This window comes from Sinocyclocheilus rhinocerous, unplaced genomic scaffold, assembly GCF_001515625.1.
Source record: "Sinocyclocheilus rhinocerous isolate Xijiao unplaced genomic scaffold, SAMN03320098_v1.1 scaffold1005, whole genome shotgun sequence".
NCBI classification, from domain to species: Eukaryota; Metazoa; Chordata; class Actinopteri; order Cypriniformes; family Cyprinidae; genus Sinocyclocheilus; species Sinocyclocheilus rhinocerous.
The window spans coordinates 258,712-281,244 of record NW_015628005.1 but is presented as its reverse complement, the minus strand read 5'-3'; the positions used below and the strand labels follow the sequence as shown (position 1 = coordinate 281,244).

General features: G+C 34.6%; 1 protein-coding gene across 1 annotated transcript in view; it reads right to left on the bottom strand.

The window, feature by feature from the left end:
- Nucleotides 1-12,321: 12,321 nt before the first annotated feature.
- Nucleotides 12,322-22,533, bottom strand: part of LOC107737138 (F-box/LRR-repeat protein 17-like) — a 74,585-nt gene continuing 64,373 nt past the window's right edge. The window contains exon 4 of the mRNA XM_016548575.1: nt 12,322-13,035. Within this exon, the coding sequence (XP_016404061.1) occupies nt 12,898-13,035 (138 nt within the window). The 3' untranslated portion in view covers nt 12,322-12,897. The remainder of the gene's footprint in view (nt 13,036-22,533) is intronic.

The following is a 22,533-nucleotide window of genomic DNA, read 5'->3' as shown; positions in this document are numbered from 1 at the left end:
ACACACACACACACACACACACACATATCTAATGGCTGTTTGCCGCTCTGGTGTGGTGACGAGTTTTGCATGTTTTCCTCATGTTCTATTCAAATGAAGAAAGTGGGTCTCTGTGTGTGACCTTTACCATCTAAAACAAAGATTTGCACAAATAAGTGCTTTGAAATGTCATCTGTGCCCAAATCTGCATACGAGCGACTCGTCCTGCATGAAAATGAAGCCATTTTCACACGCTTTTCCATTTATAGAGAAAAAACAAAAACAAAAGGAAAAGAGCAACAAATGTCAGCATACTGTAAAGCATTTCAATGCGCTGCGAGATATTCATTAACCTTTGTGTGAACGACTTTACCTGCCTGATTAAAAGAACCGCAGGGGTCTCACGCATGAATGGATCTCTGTAAAGCTGATGAAGTTATCGTTTATCCTGCAAATCAAAGATGTTAGTCTGCAGAACGACAGAAGGACGGACTATTGTGTTATTTTACTGTACATGATTTATATTGTTTACATGCATGGATCAGATAATCATAAAACTTTATAGTTGATACAAAATAGCAAGAGGCCTAGCGATCACAAATACTGCTATTCAAGATGATTATTTACATTTATGCATTTGGCAGACACTTTTATCCTAAGCAAAATACACTGCATTCAAGATAAAGTTCATGCATTGGCTGGGAATCAAACCCATGACCTCAGTGCTGCCAGTGTCACGTATGAGCTACAGGATATTATTATATGCAATGTTGTATAAGCATTAACAACAGAAAATAAAGGGACTGAGATTACAAAGACAACTGGAAACAAACAATATAGCGACTCCAAGTTTGTGGGTTTGATTTCCAGTGAATGCAAGCAATACAAGCAACTAAAAAATGTAGACCTTGAATGCGATGTAAATGCATAAATTTAAACTTTAATGCATGCCTTTATTAAATGCATAAAGATAGCATTACCAATATTACAATGTGACAGGTTAATTTGAGCTAAAATGCTGTAGAGTTTGCCTTTTAAAATCAACAACAAAAGATCTGGGAAAGAAAACGGCGTGAGGCCTGAAGCTCACAAAGCTGTTTATTCACGACAGTCGTTATTTGTAACTCAAACCCAAGGACAGTCGTCTAGATCAGTGCTTCTTAATGTATATTTTGCATTTTGCATGTTGTATAAGCATAAACAACAGAAAATAACGAGCAGTAGAGCGACTCCGGAGGTCGTGGGTTCGATGAATGCATGCAACACAAGCAACTGATAAAATGTAGACCTTGAATGCAATGTAAATGCATTCATTTAACCTTTAATGCATGCATTTAAATGCATAAAGATAGTATTACCAATATTACCATGTGACACATGAATTTGTGCAAAAATTTTGACTTTTAACATCAACAAAAAAAAAAGATTAATCATTAGTTAATTCGTTATTTTACTATGATTATATGGTTAAATGCATTGTTTTTTCCTTCAGGTTTGGGTTGCACACTGAGAACTGCTGAATCTAGAAGTCAAACAAATATGATTCAATTCAACATGATTATTACTCTCTAATACAAGAGATTATTACTATTTAGGGTATAGCTTTTATGTAATTCTTTTTAATTAAATTATTTTGATAGAATGTTTTCATTTTGTATTTGAATACATTTTTATTTTATTCTTATAAAGCGCTGAGACGTAACTTTTAAAGGTGCTACAGAAAATAACGTCTATTATTGTTGTTTTTATTATTTGTACTCTTAACAATGCTCTCCTGTATCTTGAAATCTGTTGAGTTTTTGCTCATGAACAGTGTTTGAAACACAAGCACACGTGAAGAGAAAAGACAGACGCTTGTTTCTGTTGGGTGGTTAAATCCCAGAGGACGGACACTGACGGACGGGATTTCCAGAGTCGAGAAGCTGAGCCAGAGCAAAACAGCTTGGTCTGTAAATACACAGAGCCTCAGAGAGCACATTTACAGCATATGAAGCAACAAACACGTAACACAACCAGAAAAATGTCTGGAAAACATTCCTCACGTTCCAAGAACAGCCTACAAAACCGGAGTGAAAAAAGCTGCGGCACATGATACACTTACAATTACACTGCAGAAAGAAAGATGTGCAGTAAAAAACACAATGTTTATATATAAAACACTATAATAAAATAATTTAATAAAATAAGTGTTAATTTATTTTTAATAGTTAGTAGTACCTTCAATTATGCTGATTAAAATTAAATTAATTTATGATTATTTGAAGGAAAATAATTTTATTATAGTATTTGATATAAAACTGCATTTTTACTGTATATTTTTATTTATTGTAAAAATAAAGTACTTGTATTTTTGACAATGTAAGCTTATTTAAAATAATAAAAATAGCATTATAGTATTTTATATATAAACATTGTATTTTTACTGTATATCTTTTTTTCTTGTTAAAAATTACACGGTAAAGTACTTTTGCATCCTAATATTTTTTTTAACTGCTTTCAATTATGCTGATTTAAATATTAATTTATGCTTATTTGAATTAAAATAATTTTATAATAGTATTTTTTATATATATATATATATATAAACATTGTATTTTACTGTACATCTTTATTTCTCGTTAAAAATACATTTTAAAATACTTCTGCATCCTAGTATTTTTACTTGCCTTCATTCATGCTGATTCACATTAAATTTATTTGAAGTAAAATAAATGTATATTTCGTTTTATATATAAATAATAAAAATATTTAATGCAAATGAGCATAAATTAATAATTACCAATATTATCATGTGGCAGATTTATTTGCGCAAAAATACTGTAGAGTTTGACTTCTAACATAAACAACAAAAGATCTGGGAAGCTCACAAATACTGTTATTCGCGACAATCATAATTTGTAACTCAAACCCAAGGACTTACGTCTAGATCAGTGCTTCTTATGTGTATTTTGCAATGAAATTCATTGTGCAGCAGATATAAAACCACCAAACAGATGTGTGCAGATGCTCGTTCCTGAAGATGCAGTCAAACACAGAAGGTCAGATGTATTGATGTATGTGTGCATCTGTCGACAGTGCTTGGTAACATGCTGTCTGCTGACGGGACGCTCGGACTGATGGAAAGGTTGGTAAACAAAGCTAACTAGATTTCTGAAAGCCCTCAATTTGGCCTTCAGGAACGGCGTGTGGCGTATTAAACGCAGATGACAGTGGAGATCGCTTACAAGAACGTCTCACTGAACAGTCTGACGTCACGGGATTCTGCTCGCGCAACAACCGGAAGAAAGTTATTGTAAAACACTTTCTTATTCGGTAACATTAGTAATGCATCAGCTAAAATGAACAATTGTGTTACTTTTTTGTTGTATTGTTTTTAATAAAAAAAAAAAACACAAAAATAGAACATTTATTAAATAATATGATACACTGTATTATATAATAAAAACAATGCAAATATTTTAATTTAAATAAGCATTAATTCATTTTTTTTATTTAAATCAGCATAATTGAAGGCAGTTCAATTATGAAAAAATACATAGTAGAATAATTTTTTTAAACAAATTAATTAATTTTAAATTAACTATTAAATAAGCATAAATTAAATTATTTTTTGGTAACACTTTACAATAAGGTTCCATTAATGTATTAACTAGCATGAACAAACAATGAACAATACATTTATTACAGTATTTATTAATCTTTGTTAATGTTCATTAGTTAATGTTAGTTAATGTATTAACTAACATGAACAAACAATGAACAATACATTTATTACAGTATTTATTAATCTTTGTTAATGTTAGTTAATGAAAATAGTCGTTCATTGTTAGTTCATGCTAATAATGCATTAGTAAATGTTGAAATTAACATTAATTAAGATTAATAAATGCTGTAGAAGTATTGTTCATACTTAGTTCATGTTACCTAAAGTAGTAACTAATGTTAACTAATGAACCTTATTGTAAAGCGTTACCTAATTTTTTATTTAAATCAGCATAACTGAAAAAAAATATACTTAAAAAAATCTATAATGTAGAAATACTTTAATAACGTGCTTACATAGTAATAAGTACTTTACATTTCAAATTTTTAACAATTAAAGATCGTGAAAATATAATGCTTATATATAAAATATTTTTAATTAAAATATGCATAAATTATTTAATTTAAATCAGCATAATTGAAGGCAGTTCAAAAAAATGATGCAGTACTTTACAATGTCATTTTTAGCATTAGCAAGAAGAATTTTAAATCACATTATTGAAGATAAATCACATTATTTCAGCATGCTATATATATATATATATATATAGCATGTTTAAATTTATTAGCAGTTTCTGAGTGGAAAAGTTTCTTCTGCGTTTCTGGCGTCACTTTTGGATGTTCTTCCAAAGCAGCAGGACAGACGTCCTTTCCGGCCACCGCCGGTCAGAGATTCTGCAAACCCGCTCAGAGTTTAATGACCACATGAATATTTAGAGATCTAATTACTTGAGTGGCTTCTGAAGGCTGTTTCTCATCAGACATCAAACAGACACTTTCAGCCTTCACAAATAATGCTGAACAAGAAGTCAAAACGGACCTGAAATGGATCAACTTAATCGATATTGAACCAAAGCCGCTGTCCATCAAAATCAACACAGGGTCAGTTAAACCAGACTGGATTAAAGCCGTATAACTTACAGTTTAAGCTAGAAAAGTTTACCCAATTTACCCGATTTATTAACATATTTTGTGCATTTTAAATGAAATCTGAGTTTTTGGCAAAACAAAACCACTATATACAGTGAAAAACTGTATTGGACATTACATGTAATTTTACGGTAGTATACCGTTTTTGGAAGTGAAAAAGACGTATAATTTACAGTGAATAACCGTAAATTGACATTCCCAGAATTCCCTGCATTACATTTCAAATTTGATGTTTTTTGTTGAAATAACTATGTTTCTTCTTAGTTTTTTCTTATCAGGTTTGTACATAAGGGTTGTGTGTAAATATGCAGCGTAAATGCAATGTTTTATATATAAAATACTGCAATAAAATACTTTTTAATTTGAATAAGCACTATTTAAATTTAGGTTAAATTTGTGAAGTCAGTTCAAAAAATGATGCAGAAATACTTAAAATAATTTAATTTAGAAATAAATAGGAAATAAAATATAAAGTATAAATATTGTTTCATATATATAATATGCATTTTTATTTTTTAGTTCAATTGAGTTACCATTAAAGTTTAATATTTTTTATATTTTCCGATTTCATTTTAAAGTTTTAGTAATTTAAATTTTGTTGTTTTTGTCATTTTTAGTTTTTTTGTTATATAATTCTAGTGCATCAAGTTAAACTAAATTAAACTGAGGCTTGGCAACTAGCTGAAAGTTAACGTTCAGTTGTAATGAAATTCAAGATTTTTTTTAATGGTTTTAATTTTAGTTAACTGTAATAACCTGAATATACTGTAATAATAAGATATATAAATTAAATAAGAAATAAATTAATGCATCAATTTAGCATAAAGGCAGTTAAAAATACTATGTAGAAATAAGAAATAAAGATATAGAGTACAAATACAGTGTACATATACATCTATTTTAATATACTTTAAACTGTAATTTATTTCTGTGATGCGCAGCTGTATTTTCAGCATCATTACTCCAGTCTTCAGTGTCACATGATCTTCAGAAATCATTCTAATATGCTGATATCAAGAAACATTGCTTATTTATTATCAATGTTGATACAATGTTGAAACTAGAAATAGAAATGTCAATACAAGTCTTTATTATCACTTTTTTCTATCAATTTAACACATCTTTGCTGAATAAAAGCAAATTACTGACCCCAAACTTTTGAACTGTAGTGTATATTGTTACAAAAGATTTCTATTTTAAATAAATGCTGTTCTTTTAAACTTTTTATTCATCAAAGAATTCTGAAAAAAGTATCACAGGCTCCAAAAAAAATATTAAGCAGCAAAACTGTTTCCAGCACTGATAATAAATCAGCATATTAGAATGATTTCTGAAGATCATGTGACACTGAAGACTGGAGTAATGATGCTGAAAATACAGCTGCGCATCACAGGAATAAATTACAGTTTTAAGTATATTAAAATAGACAAACATTATTTTCAATTGCAATAATATTTCACAATATTACTGTTTTTTCTGTATTTTTCTATCAAATAAATGCAGCCTTGATGAACAGAAGAGACTTCTTTAAAAACATTACAAATCTAACTGATCCAAACTTTTAAACAGCAGTGTGTATATATATATATATATATATACATATACAAATTGAACATGTTGAGATTGATTATTTTAGCATTTAATCTTAACCATGCATCATGAAATGAAGGAAGTAAAAGCAGCAGTGAAATTAACCCTTGAAATCTGCAGAATTTGCCTTGTGAAGCATGAAATGTCTCGCATACACAGTGCCTGTGATCTTATAGCGATTGCTGTCTGTTTGTGTGGCTCTGACCTTCAGTTCAGTGTTTCTGCAGCAGCAACTGAAGCTCATATGAGAGGATAGAGAGTCAAACACCCGTCACATCCATAAAGCTCTTCTGATTCACCCCGTCAGTCAAACACACACACACACACACACACCTGGAATACAAAACTACACCTGCCAGTACTGCGGCATCATGATGCTATCAGACAGCAATACCGTGGTACTTATTCAGTGTACCATTAGCAGGGTTATTATGAACTAAAACTAAAAATATAAAAACATTTGAATGTTAATTACAGTATGGGTGCTTCTTATTTGAGCATCCTCGCATCTTAGCTCCACCCGTCTTAGGATGCAAGAAAATGAGGATTGAGGAATCAAAGGAAAGCTTATTTGTAGATCGGAATATTCTTGATCACTCGAGCGTCACTTCAAAGCATCGTCAGCTGCGCTCAAGGGATCTGCCCTTGTGTTATTAAACTTTGGTTATTTGAGACATTCATAATAAATATTAATAAAGCAAGATGCCCTGTTGAAACATGTGAGATGTGTGTTTTATTTAAACTGCAAAGGAAAAACATAAATTTAAATTATGATGACAGATGTGAAGGGGGAGGAGCATTTATAAGTGTGTCAGGTTTTTCAATAAGAAAGACTTGTCGCTCATCGTAGCTCCGGAGCCGGCTGAGGCAACACCAGACCGCTGCCGAACGTCATCATTACAGACGAAGCAGAAGTGCGTCATGCCGGAGATCCATCGCAGCATTTTCATTTCCATTATATATATATATACTGTATATATAAACAATAATAATAATATAATAGTATATAAAAAACTATATAGACATAGTTTTAACAAATCTAACAAAAATAATACAAATTACAAAAACACAAAATTACAAAAACAAACTAAAATAAAATAAATAAATAAATAAAATAAAAAAAACAATTTTAAATATTTTCAAAAAACAAACTGTACTGAAATTTTCAAAAATCGAATAAAAATGTAATAAAAAAATGACAAAAACAATGAAATTATTATTAAATTACTAAAATTAAAATTAATTAATAAAATTACTAAAATTAAAACAGAAAAAAAAAATATATAAATAAAAATATTAAAACTATAATGGTATATTTTTAAAATTACATAGACATTTTAAAAAACTCAAACAACAAATAATAAAAATGACAAAAAAACACAACAAAATTACTAAAAGTAACTAAAATTAAAATGAAAACAGAAAACCAAAATAAAATGTAATTCAAATCTAGTTCAAAATAAAACAAACTATAATAGTATATCAATGATACCAAAATAACACTGACCAGTAGTACTGAACGATTACCACGTTCATGCACCATGCTATTTACATGATACACCATGGTTTCTTCAGGGGGAAAAAATGGTAATACAATATACTGTATATATATATTATTATTATTTTTATTTTTTTTAACAAAAGCACATTATTATAACCAAAACAAAAACTGCAGACTTTTCACATTTTGAATTTGGGAGAATCTGTGAGAAAATCACTGGAGCTCGGTGAGATGGATTTAAACATGGTAAAATGTTTAAATCAATTAAATGAATATCTGAAGGCATACAATTTAATAAACAAACATGCTGAATGACTGAGACTCCAGGTCTGAGGAGATTCAGCAGATCCAGATCCTGTTTGTGCTTGAAGACGGTCAGATGAGCTGCTGATCTTCACACACACACACAAACACTCACTCACACACAAACACTCACTCACACACAAACACTCACTCACACACAAACACTCACTCACACACAAACACTCACTCACACACAAACACTCACTCACACACAAACACTCACTCACACACAAACACTCACTCACACACAAACACTCACTCACACACAAACACTCACTCACACACAAACACTCACTCACACACAAACACTCACTCACACACAAACACTCACTCACACACAAACACTCACTCACACACAAACACTCACTCACACACAAACACTCACTCACACACAAACACTCACTCACACACAAACACTCACTCACACACAAACACTCACTCACACACAAACACTCACTCACACACAAACACTCACTCACACACAAACACTCACTCACACACAAACACTCACTCACACACAAACACTCACTCACACACAAACACTCACTCACACACAAACACTCACTCACACACAAACACTCACTCACACACAAACACTCACTCACACACAAACACTCACTCACACACAAACACTCACTCACACACAAACACTCACTCACACACAAACACTCACTCACACACAAACACTCACTCACACACAAACACTCACTCACACACAAACACTCACTCACACACAAACACTCACTCACACACAAACACTCACTCACACACAAACACTCACTCACACACAAACACTCACTCACACACAAACACTCACTCACACACAAACACTCACTCACACACAAACACTCACTCACACACAAACACTCACTCACACACAAACACTCACTCACACACAAACACTCACTCACACACAAACACTCACTCACACACAAACACTCACTCACACACAAACACTCACTCACACACAAACACTCACTCACACACAAACACTCACTCACACACAAACACTCACTCACACACAAACACTCACTCACACACAAACACTCACTCACACACAAACACTCACTCACACACAAACACTCACTCACACACAAACACTCACTCACACACAAACACTCACTCACACACAAACACTCACTCACACACAAACACTCACTCACACACAAACACTCACTCACACACAAACACTCACTCACACACAAACACTCACTCACACACAAACACTCACTCACACACAAACACTCACTCACACACAAACACTCACTCACACACAAACACTCACTCACACACAAACACTCACTCACACACAAACACTCACTCACACACAAACACTCACTCACACACAAACACTCACTCACACACAAACACTCACTCACACACAAACACTCACTCACACACAAACACTCACTCACACACAAACACTCACTCACACACAAACACTCACTCACACACAAACACTCACTCACACACAAACACTCACTCACACACAAACACTCACTCACACACAAACACTCACTCACACACAAACACTCACTCACACACAAACACTCACTCACACACAAACACTCACTCACACACAAACACTCACTCACACACAAACACTCACTCACACACAAACACTCACTCACACACAAACACTCACTCACACACAAACACTCACTCACACACAAACACTCACTCACACACAAACACTCACTCACACACAAACACTCACTCACACACAAACACTCACTCACACACAAACACTCACTCACACACAAACACTCACTCACACACAAACACTCACTCACACACAAACACTCACTCACACACAAACACTCACTCACACACAAACACTCACTCACACACAAACACTCACTCACACACAAACACTCACTCACACACAAACACTCACTCACACACAAACACTCACTCACACACAAACACTCACTCACACACAAACACTCACTCACACACAAACACTCACTCACACACAAACACTCACTCACACACAAACACTCACTCACACACAAACACTCACTCACACACAAACACTCACTCACACACAAACACTCACTCACACACAAACACTCACTCACACACAAACACTCACTCACACACAAACACTCACTCACACACAAACACTCACTCACACACAAACACTCACTCACACACAAACACTCACTCACACACAAACACTCACTCACACACAAACACTCACTCACACACAAACACTCACTCACACACAAACACTCACTCACACACAAACACTCACTCACACACAAACACTCACTCACACACAAACACTCACTCACACACAAACACTCACTCACACACAAACACTCACTCACACACAAACACTCACTCACACACAAACACTCACTCACACACAAACACTCACTCACACACAAACACTCACTCACACACAAACACTCACTCACACACAAACACTCACTCACACACAAACACTCACTCACACACAAACACTCACTCACACACAAACACTCACTCACACACAAACACTCACTCACACACAAACACTCACTCACACACAAACACTCACTCACACACAAACACTCACTCACACACAAACACTCACTCACACACAAACACTCACTCACACACAAACACTCACTCACACACAAACACTCACTCACACACAAACACTCACTCACACACAAACACTCACTCACACACAAACACTCACTCACACACAAACACTCACTCACACACAAACACTCACTCACACACAAACACTCACTCACACACAAACACTCACTCACACACAAACACTCACTCACACACAAACACTCACTCACACACAAACACTCACTCACACACAAACACTCACTCACACACAAACACTCACTCACACACAAACACTCACTCACACACAAACACTCACTCACACACAAACACTCACTCACACACAAACACTCACTCACACACAAACACTCACTCACACACAAACACTCACTCACACACAAACACTCACTCACACACAAACACTCACTCACACACAAACACTCACTCACACACAAACACTCACTCACACACAAACACACACACACACACATACACACACTCACTCACTCACACACACACACACACACACTCACTGAACTCAAACGACAGCAGGAGTCGGTGAAGTAGAACTGTGTTTTTTAATTGACTCAAATCCCCCGTACAGTAAAAGATCAAGGCTGTAACTAAACTCTTCCTCCTACGACACCATAGAAAAATACCCTGCTGGTCTGAATGAGGCAAGCTATGGAGCAGAAGACGGGTAGATGAGAGAACTAACTAACCTCTCTATGCAAACTCACTCACACTCCAGGCCAATACATCCTCAAATATTCATAGGTTATGTAAAATCTATATGGTGGATATACCTCAAAAAAAAAAAACAGAACAACCCTATATATCGGTTTACATCCAAAACAAACTCCAAACCACAGGGTTACAGATTCACAAGAGCAAACGAAATCAACAACACAAGTCCTGCGTCTTCACATCTACATCTACATCACAGACCATCAGAGCTGTCCTGTGCCTAGCAGGACTTTAACATGACGCTCAACCGGACGAACAGTGTTTCGTTTCACACTTCTAAGTGTTCGCTGAGAGAAATAGAGGCTGTGACATTTCTAATGAAAGTGTAACGTGTCTAAATGAACTCGGATGCAAAAGAAACGACTAACTGAAGTCTGAAGAGGAGAATCGCACTAAACCGCTCAGGAACACACCTGACAGACGGCACAATTTACCCCAAAATAACTAGAAAGAAATAAGTAAATATACTTTGCATGCAGAAAATGAAGCCTATTTTTAGGACATTATGTTTTTTTGCATTGCAACATTATTGTTAATATTATTTAAATACACATTTATCCTAAAAGATTTAATGCAATTAAAAACCTAATCGCAAAACAGCATTTATGTCTTGTTTTTAAGTACAAATATCTAAACATTAACCAAATCAAGATACATTTGCTTGAAAAAAAAAATTTAATCAAATATAAAAATGCATCAAAATAAAAATTAGGTGACTTTATGCAAAAAAACAGAACAAATATCTGCCAAAGGGCTCAGAAAAAATGAAACATTTATTTATCATTATTATGTTTCTGTGGTAGATATTTTTTCTTGTTTTAAGTATAACGTATACATTTAAAAAAAAATTCAGATTTTTTTTTGTTTACATTTGACTTAATATCTTAAGTAATTTTGCTTTTGAAGTAAACGTATCTTGACTTAAGAATGTTTAGATATTTGTACTGAAGAACAAGTCAAAAATACTGATTAAAAAATCATTTTTTGCAGCGTAATTACAATATTACCTAATTAGCAGTATTTCTGCATCGTAGTTGCATGTGTACCATATTTATTTTATGCTTCTTTTTATACAAAATTACAGACATTTCCCTTGTACTGCAGTAAAATGAGTGTGTTTCAATAATGAGAATCGAATGAAAATCACGTCTGATGATAATGAGAATAGCAAACAAATCAGCAAAGACAAATGTCTAGATGAGTCACGATAATGAGAGCTGCAGGGAAATGTCACGATGCAAAAATCCTGTGGGCCAAAAAACGTTTTCTCCTCATGCAAAATGCAAAACAAAATGTCTTATTTCTTTCTATTGATTTTTAGAGTAAAATATAAGCTCCTGACACGTTTAGTGCAATTCAGTAGGTTGCAAATGCAAATAAATGCAGATCACAAATCAAATAATATTGATGTTCATGGTGCATAATGTTGTAAGGTGGAATAAACGGCATAGTAACGATAATGATTCTGCGGTGGTGTCACGGTCAGGCGTGTGTGTGTGTGTGTGTGTGTGTGTGTGTTAGGAGGCCGTGGATGTGTTGGGGCTCCAGCCCATCTGATAGGCTCGTTCCAGCGTCCGCTTACAGTCCTGCATCACTGTACTGAACACAATGTGTGGATACTGCAGCACCAGTCTCTCCACCGTCTCCTCGTTCACCTGCAACAACAAAACAAACACACATATTTGCTTTTCATTTGACTTCTTCGACTTGATGCATTGATTTGTCCTTAAAAGCATCACAAATGCACGATACGCCATTTGCATTGAAGAAATGATTCCCATACTAACGCGAGACATCTCTGAGAAATCTCATGCCGAGTTTACAGCGAGCGGCTGATGAAACGCAGACGTGTTGAGTGAGATAATCACCACACCTCCAAACCTTCATCATGTACAATGTCAAGTGTGTTATTCACATGCAGACTGAAGGTGAAGATCTCACATGACCTGCTCTAATCACAGAAAACACTGTACAGCTGCGGCACATTTGCACACGAAGAGTCAGTGTAAAAACGCCATCTGATGCATGCAATTACATACACTGAAAAAATGATTTCTGCCACGTTTTCCAGTACCAACATCTAAACATTCATAATCAAGACACTTTACTTGAGATGCTAAATGACTTAAGATATTGTCTTGCTTTCTAAAAAAATGTATCAAAATTAAGTGTAAAAATGTAAAATATTTCTACTGGAAAAAGACAACGATACTAAGAGATGAAATCATTTATTTGCAGTGTAACACTGCATCTATTTACAGTAAGGCACTCATTATTTTAGCTCAAAAATGTCTGCTTTCTATGCAAATTATGCTCATTGTACAGTAGATTACACCTTAATGTGTTTAAAACAGACATTTGTGTATTTATTAGAGATCACAGAAGCATTATCAAATGATGATGAAATCATGTAGAAGAGTGTCACAACCAGAGGAACTTGTTTGGAAACAATCATTATTTGATCAGGTCTGTTGTGCAGTGGTTACACACGGCGGCTTTAAAGCAATGCAATGTTTGCTGCGGTTCTGGCTTTTATTGTGTCCATCGTGAGAGTCCACAGCCTACCACAGATTGATCTGCTGCAAATTAAAAGCAATGAAAATGTTCTGGTCATCTCATTTGTGAAACGAAATCCAAACGAACTAAATTAAGTGTGCATTGACTTTCCACATGATCACACACACACACACGTACGTATAATCAAAACAAGTACACAAACATACGTGAACTGTGAGTGTACGGTGTGAACGATGCAGCATGAATGATCTAGAAACAGACCGAACACATGCAGTGATCATCATCTCTGACAGATCTGACTACTCATATCATTTGAAATTAACTGAAAGACTTTAATTTGTATCGGAAGAATCTGTAATATGTGACATGCATGTGCAGTGTGTTCATACACTGCCAAAATCAATTTCTTTCTCTGTATTTTTATCTTATTTTCCATTGCAAATATCTAAACATTCTTACATCAAGATGCATTTACTGGAGAAGCAAAATGACTGAAGATATCAAGTCTTGTTTTCTGAAAAATGGATCAAAATAAAGTGAGTTTATGCTTAAATTTTAGACCAATATCTGGCAATGGAGTCAGAAAAATCAACAAATCAAAGAGAAAACAGGTTTATTTTTCTTAATCCACCGGTAGATATTTTTTCTTGTTTTTAGCAAAAACTCACATTATTTTAATACATTTTTTAGGGACTTTTTATATATTTTCAGGCTTAAAATCAATCATTTTTTCTTATAAAGTAAATGTTAATTTAAAAGGTAATTTAATAATTTTTTGATACTTGTACTGAAATATATATATATATTTTTTTTTAATAATTAAAAATTACTACCACTACTACTACTAATAATAAAAGTATTGGTAATTTTCTGCCAGGACATTATCCATAAATTTTATGGACATTTCTGTTAACTCTATAACACAACACAATGCTGTGCAAAATTCAAAATACAGGTAAAACACCTGTAAAAAAAATCAATATGGGAAATATTAATGCCATACATTACAGTACAGTACATTTTTTCGGATTTTGAGTATTTTTTTTTTCAATGCACGCACTCGTCATTTATTGCTGCTTTAAAATAGTCTTTGTGTCCGAATGTGTTTGAAATTCTAGTCTACTTCCTGAATTTGAATTGAATTAAACAGGCAGCATACACCAAGTTTTGCTTTCTGAAAAATACATCAAAATTATGCAAATTTATACTTTTACAAGAATTTATAAGAATTTATACAATTACAAGAAAAATATCTACCAATGGAGTCAGAAAAAAAAAATTGTTTTCCTTTTGAATTGAGATGATTTTTCTGATATTTGTTGTTGTTTAAAGCATAAACTAATTTTTTCAGACAATAAAACTTCATATGTTTAGTCATTTTGCTTCTCAAGTAAATGTGTCTTGATTTATGAATGTTTAGATATTTGTACTGGAAAACAAGACAAAAATACAGAGGAACAACATTTTTTACAGCATCACACACATTTTAATGTAGTTGATATGATATTTCTCTTTGACTGTAACTGAACGTCTCTCTGATCGCAGCTTATCCAGTTTGGAAAGACAAATGTTGACTGTCATGTAGTTAAACGTCTGATTATTGTATGAAGTGTGCATATGTGTATTTATGACTCAGTCTAAAAGCAAAAATGCACTTTACGGGCTCAAGTTGTTTTGATGATTCCAGAACGCTGTATAAATGTGTGCTGTGTGGCGGAAATATATGATCCAGACACAAACACACACATTCCTCACATCCAAACACAGTATTCAGGTTAAGACTTAAAAAGCTTTCTGGAGCGTGTGAGCATCGAGTCGAGGCTTAAACAGACGCTGATTTACCACAACCCTAAACCTGCCTGCAGCACATCTACCGCGGTAAAGCACTGTGACGCGGCTCCTATTTCTCAGAAAACCCTCGTGTTTTAAAACATCAAACCTCAAAAATTATAATAACAAAACACACACAGACCACAAAACCCGTATGCAGCTATAAACAGAAGAAACTAATGATCAGAAAACATTTATTTTACACTCTAGAGAGGGTTTCTGCAATGCTGACTCACATTATGATAGAAACATCTCCAACAAAGATCATATGTGACCATGGACCACAAAACCAGTCATAATGGTAAATTTTTTTAAATTGGGATTTATATATAATCTGAAAGCTGAATAAATAAGCTTTCCATTGATGTATGGTTTGTTAGGATCGGACAATATTTGAAAATCTGGAATCTGAGGGTGCAAAAAAATCTAAATATTGAGAAAATCATCTTTAAAGTTGTTCAAATGAAGTTCTTAGCAATGCATATTACTAATCAAAAATTAAGTTTTGATATATTTACGGTAGGAAATTTACAAAATATCTTCATGGAACATGATCTTTACTTAATATCCTAATGATTTGTGGCAAAAAAGAAAAATGGATAATTTTGACCCATACAATGTATTGTTGGCTATTGCTACAAATATACCCCAGCGACTTAACACTGCTTTTGTGCTCCAGGGTCACATATAACGTAATATAAATATCATTTTAGCTGGATATTTTGGGTTCAATAGTTAAGCTCAACCATCAGCATTTACTGTCCGTTTCCACAGAAAACTCAACTTTGGGTTTAGCAGCTTTACACGGTCATGACTGAGAGTTTGGATATGTTTGGATATGTAACTGTTACTGTAAATGTGATTTTTGCTTGTTTTCAAAAGCTGGAATTATTTTCTGTGGTAATCAACATCATGACACAGATGCCGCTCACAGAGCTTAACTCATATTCAGTCCAGAACGCTCCTTTAATATCCACACTGGATACTTTTGAGCCCTAGCAACCAGCCAGCACACCCCAGCAACACCCTAGCAACTGCATAGCAACCAACAACACCCTAGGAACAAACAACTCCCTCGGAACCATGCAGAACACCCCAGCAACACGCTAGCAACAACATAGCAAACACCTAGCAACCAGCAACACCCTAGGAACCACCCAGAACAACCTACCAACAGCATAGCAACCACCAAGCAACCTAGGAACCACCCAAAACACCCCAGCAATATCCTAGCAACTGCATAACAACCATAATAACCAGCAGCACTGTAGGAACCACCCAGCAACAGCATAGCAACCACCCAGCAACAACATAGCAACCACCGAGCAACCAGCAACACCCTATAAACCACCAAGAACATCCTAGCAATACCATAGCATATAGCAACACCCTAGAAACAGCCCAGAAAACTGCAAAAAACCCTAGCAATAGCATAGCAACCACCTAGTATCCAGTAACACTGTAAAAACAACCCAGAACACCCCAGCAACTGTATAGCAACCACTTAGCAACCAGCAACACCCTAGGAACAAACAACTCCCTCGGAATCATGCAGAACACCCTAGCAACAACATAGCAAACACCTAGCAACCAGCAACACCCTAGGAACTAGGGATGCACCGATACCACTTTTTCCAGTACTCGCCCGATACCGATAGTGTGGTATCGGCGTTTGGTATCGGGGCATTTTAACGAGTACGAGTACGAGTACAGGAGCTCAGTATCGGGCCCGATACCGATACCAGTATCGGTATCGGTGCATCCCTACTAGGAACCACCCAGAACCCCCTACTAACTGCATAGCAACCACCAAGCAACCTAGGAACCACCTAGAACACCTCAGCAACACCCTAGAAACTGCATAACAACCACCTAGTAACCAGCAACACTGCAGAAACCACCCAGCAACAGCATAGCAACCACTTAGCAACCGGCAACACCCTAAGAACCATCCAGAACACCACAACAACCAACAACTCCCTAGGAACCACCCAGAACTCCCCAGCAACAGCGTAGCAACCACCTAGCAACCGGCAACACCCTATAAACCACCAAGAACACCCCAGCAACAGCATAGCAACCACCTAGTACCCATCAACACTACAGAAACCACCCAGAACATCCTAGCAATACCATAGAATATAGCAACACCCTAGAAACAGTCCAGAACACTGCAAAAAAAAAACTAGCAATAGCATAGCAACCACCTAGTATCCAGGAGCACTGTAGAAACCACTAAGAACACCCTAGCAATACGCTAGCAACCAGCAACCCAGTAGAAACAACATAGAATACCCCAGTATAGCAACCACTTAGCAACCAGCAACACTTTAGAAACCACCCAGAACACCCTAGTTATAAGCTAGCAACCAGCAACACCCCAGAAACACCCTAGCAACAGCATAACACCCACCTAGTAACCAGCAACACTGTAGAAACCACCCAGAACACCCTAGCAACCAGCAACACTGTAGAAACAACCTAGAATACCCCAGAAACACCCTAGCAACAGCATAACACCCACCTAGTAACCAGCAACACTGTAGAAACCACCCAGAACACCCTAGCAACCAGCAACACTGTAGAAACAACCTAGAATACCCCAGAAACACCCTAGCAACAGCATAACACCCACCTAGTAACCAGCAACACTGTAGGAACCACCCAGCAACACCCTAGCAACAGCATAGCAACCAGCAACGCCCTAAGAACCACCCAGAACACCCTAGCAACCACCCAGAACATCGCAGCAACACCCTAGCAACTGCATTAGCAACCACCTAGCAAACAGCAACTCTCTTTCTCATCATAAAACTTTAAAACATCAAGATATCACAACTATTTTGAACGTTTATGAACTTTACTGACAGTGATGTCTGAACCTCTCACAGGCTTTCTGATCTTCTCACAGCGAACGGAAGCTCTCTGAAACCTCCTCTGCTCAGGAAGTCTCTCTCTTCCATCCCGACCCCTCTTCTGCTGTTTTTGTCTCATTTCACACCGATGCAGTTCCCATCACTCATCTCCACTCATATTTACTCAGACTGTAATGGACTTTCAAAAGGGAAAAAGCTCCAATGAATGGATCCAAACCCTTTCCTAAAGCCTCGATGAGATGTTCTGTCCTCGAGGCAAACTGTTAGCGGGAAGCTGCGCGGTGGCCTGTTTTGGCTTCGGCCGCGAGACCAAACACTGAGATGTTGTTGCTGAGAGAGAACAGACCCGTGACGCTTCACAGGTTACGAGCGCTGACCTGTAAACACAGGGCTCAAATGGCCTGTAATTTCCCACCGAGAACATAAAGCTCTCCAGATATCAAGCATTAAACCCAAAACACACATTACAAACTGTAAGAAAAACTGATGATTTAAAGGCACAGTTCAACTAAAATGAGAATTCTGTCATTATTTATTCACCCTCGTGTCTTTAGTTTTCTGTGCAACACGAATAGAGAGACTGTTCACACAGATATTTGTCATATATCGACTGTTTAATAATTACCAGGACTGTCAAACTCCATAAACACTCTAAAAGCGGAATAAAATAAAAAATTAATCATGCACCACTGACTGTTATGATGCTTTTATGGTGTTTTGTCCTTTTTGGAGGTTGACAGTCGTGGTCACACTGCAAACATATTTAAGTCAAGTTTATAACGAGTCTTTTCTGACTTGTTTTCAAGTTAAAATATCTCAAAATCCTTGAAAATCAATACTGCATAATTTACTGTATTAAGGCTTGTTTTCATTGATTTTTAACTTTATGTGTGTATTTTGTTATACTGCATGGTAGATTTTTTTTTGGTAACTTTTAAAAAAAATACACGTATATTCAAGAGACAAGGAAAATAAGTCGTACTATCTTGCGTAGAGTTAAAAAACAAGACAAAAATGTTAATTAATAAGAACATAATTTTTCGCACTACATTAACATATTCACATTAATGGTCAAAATGTCCTTATGAGACGCCAGAGTTTCAACAATGTCACAAATATATAATATTCATCTGTCATATCTACATCAAAACAATCAGTTTTTTTTTTGTTGTTATTTTATAATAATAATAAGGGACAAAAGTGTTGTTTTGGTAAACAATGGGAAACAGCGACTCGGGGAGTGAATAACTCCTGGATAGTTACATAAATAAAAAATAAAAAATAAAATAAAAATAAAATCATAAAAACGTAAAATTTAAATAAAAATAAAACATTTAAAATAAAAACAAAAAAATAAAATCATAAAAACGTAAAATTTAAATCAATAATTTTAAAATCAAAGAATCAAAATAAAACACTCACTAAAAACAATTAAATGTTAAAAATGTAATATTACAATAATAAAAACAGACTAACAAAAAAACTTAAAAATTTAAATAATACAAATTTAAAATTAAATAAAAACAAATCAAAATAAAGCACTTAGAAAAAATAAGCAAATCATAAAAATGTACCAAAAAAGTTAATGATAAAAATGTAAAATTAAAATTAAAATATATAAATGAAGCACTTAGAAAAAAATAATTAAATCATAAAAATGTAACTTAAAATAAGACAAAAACACATTCAAGGTACAACAAGTTTACTATTTTAATATCTGCAGAGCTGTTTCTCAAGTAATCTAAAGGATTTTTAGATATTTTAACTGTAAAATGAACAAGAGTTTGAGAAAATGAAAATACTATTTTTTCTCTCTCAGTGCACTTTAAGATCAACAAGAGATTCTCTAGAAATTCACCTGTGTTTCATTGAAGAACTGTCATCATACGGGTTCGGGACGACACAAGGCTGAGTAAATGATGACAGAACTTTCATTTTTGGCTCAGAACAAGAACCAGAACTGTATGTGACCAGGACAACAACAAGGGTTTGTTAAACTGCTCGTACTTCTCTTTGATAAAAGAAACGAGCTTTCTCTCTTTCTTCTCTCGCTCCGCGGCGTCACATCAAAGTCTGGTCCAGAGCTGGAGGTCTGAGAGGAGCATAATGAATTGATTTGATGATTTGGGCTGCTGTGGATCAATAGCGTTCTTTCAGTCGCCTCGAGGCCACGGCAGAGCGATCTGTGGTGTGTGTCTGCAGCTCACAGCCAAATGAATGGAAATGACACAAACTCCACTCAATCGCAAACTTTTAGCGTGGGTTTGAAATGGAAAAGCGTCACATGAAAGGGAATATATATGTCTGTTATAATAGACTTTGCCTTCTAGGAAGCAAAAACTGAGACAGACGGGCAATCCGTTACATCTACAGCTTCCCAAATGAGATGATAAAAACATAGAGAATTAGCTAGATGATACAGTGATTTAGGCAGAAATGGAATTTGTCACGGGTTTGTGGCTTTGTAAACGGCGCTGAGCGCTCACTCACTCAACACAACGTCACACTCCATCGCCTTAAATGTATTAAATGACAAAGTCATACTGAAATATATGAGATGACATACATCTGAATCCTGAGATATGGAATATATAAATAGACATCTATAGTTGCAGTGCTGTCTTCTGATTTTATTGTATTAAGTCATAAAAAATGTCAAATTAAAATTAAAATGCATCAAAATTACATCAGAATAAAACACTTACAAAAACTGAATAAAATCATAAAAATGTCAAATGAAAAATAATTGTAAAATAAAAACAAATCAACAAAAAAAAATGTAAACAATAAATAAATAACTTAAAATAAAATGCTAATTAAAACACAAAAATAGATTAATTTATAAAAATAAAATAATAAAAATAAAAACAATTAAAATTAAACAAAACTTAAATTATGAAAAACATAAAATAAATAATTAAAAAATAAAAACAATCAAAATAAAACACTAAAAATTAAATAATAAAAATACATTTAAAAATAATAATTAAAAAACTAAATAAAACACTTAAAAATGAATCAAATTAAAATTAAAAATTAACATTTTAAATTTTAAATAAAAAAAGTAAAACAATTCAAATAAGTAATTTAATATAAAAAGTCAAAAATTAATCAAATCATAAAAATGTAAAATTAAAATATTTTAAAAATAAAAATGCTAAATAAAACACAAAAAAGTATATTTAATTTTGTTTTAATTAAAACAAAAATAATCAAAATGAAACAATAAACTTAAATCATAAAAATAAAATTCAAATAAATAATTTAAAAATAAAAACAATAAAAAACACTAAAATAATAAATAATAAAAAAGTACAATAGTGAATACAATAATGAAAAAATTAAATAAAAAACAAAATAGAACACAAACTATTATTAAATTATTGAAATATTAACTTAAAATCTCAGGGGGTTCAGCTGACAAAAAAGTTTGGGAATCTGTGATTTGGAGGTGAGAGATCCAGACGTGAGCCGTATGAAGGTGAGACGCTGTCGGCTGAACACGGGGCCCGCTTCAGTCTGCCAGGTGTTTAATTGGTGACACCCTGACCCCGAGGAAACGGCTCTTCTGTTAGAGCCACACACACCACCGCAGCTGTCTGTGAATTAGGGGTTGAACGACTTCTGATTTTTTAAAGTCGACTTTTATGTGATGAAAGTCGAGTCGAAGTCGACTAGTCGCTGATGACGTCATTAATGAACAAATAAGTCTGGAGCTGAGACTCGAACAGCTTGTGCACAGCTATGGCATATGACACAGCGCTGCCCACATGGCTATTGCTCCTATAACAGCTAATTTTTAACAGTTCTTTTGTCTTTGAGTCGTTATATTTCTCACAGATTTCTGCTCGTTCTAAATCAGATACAGATAAAGTAGCACAGTAAAGATTACATTCATATGAATGCATTAGTGAGAGCGATTGCGTGTCT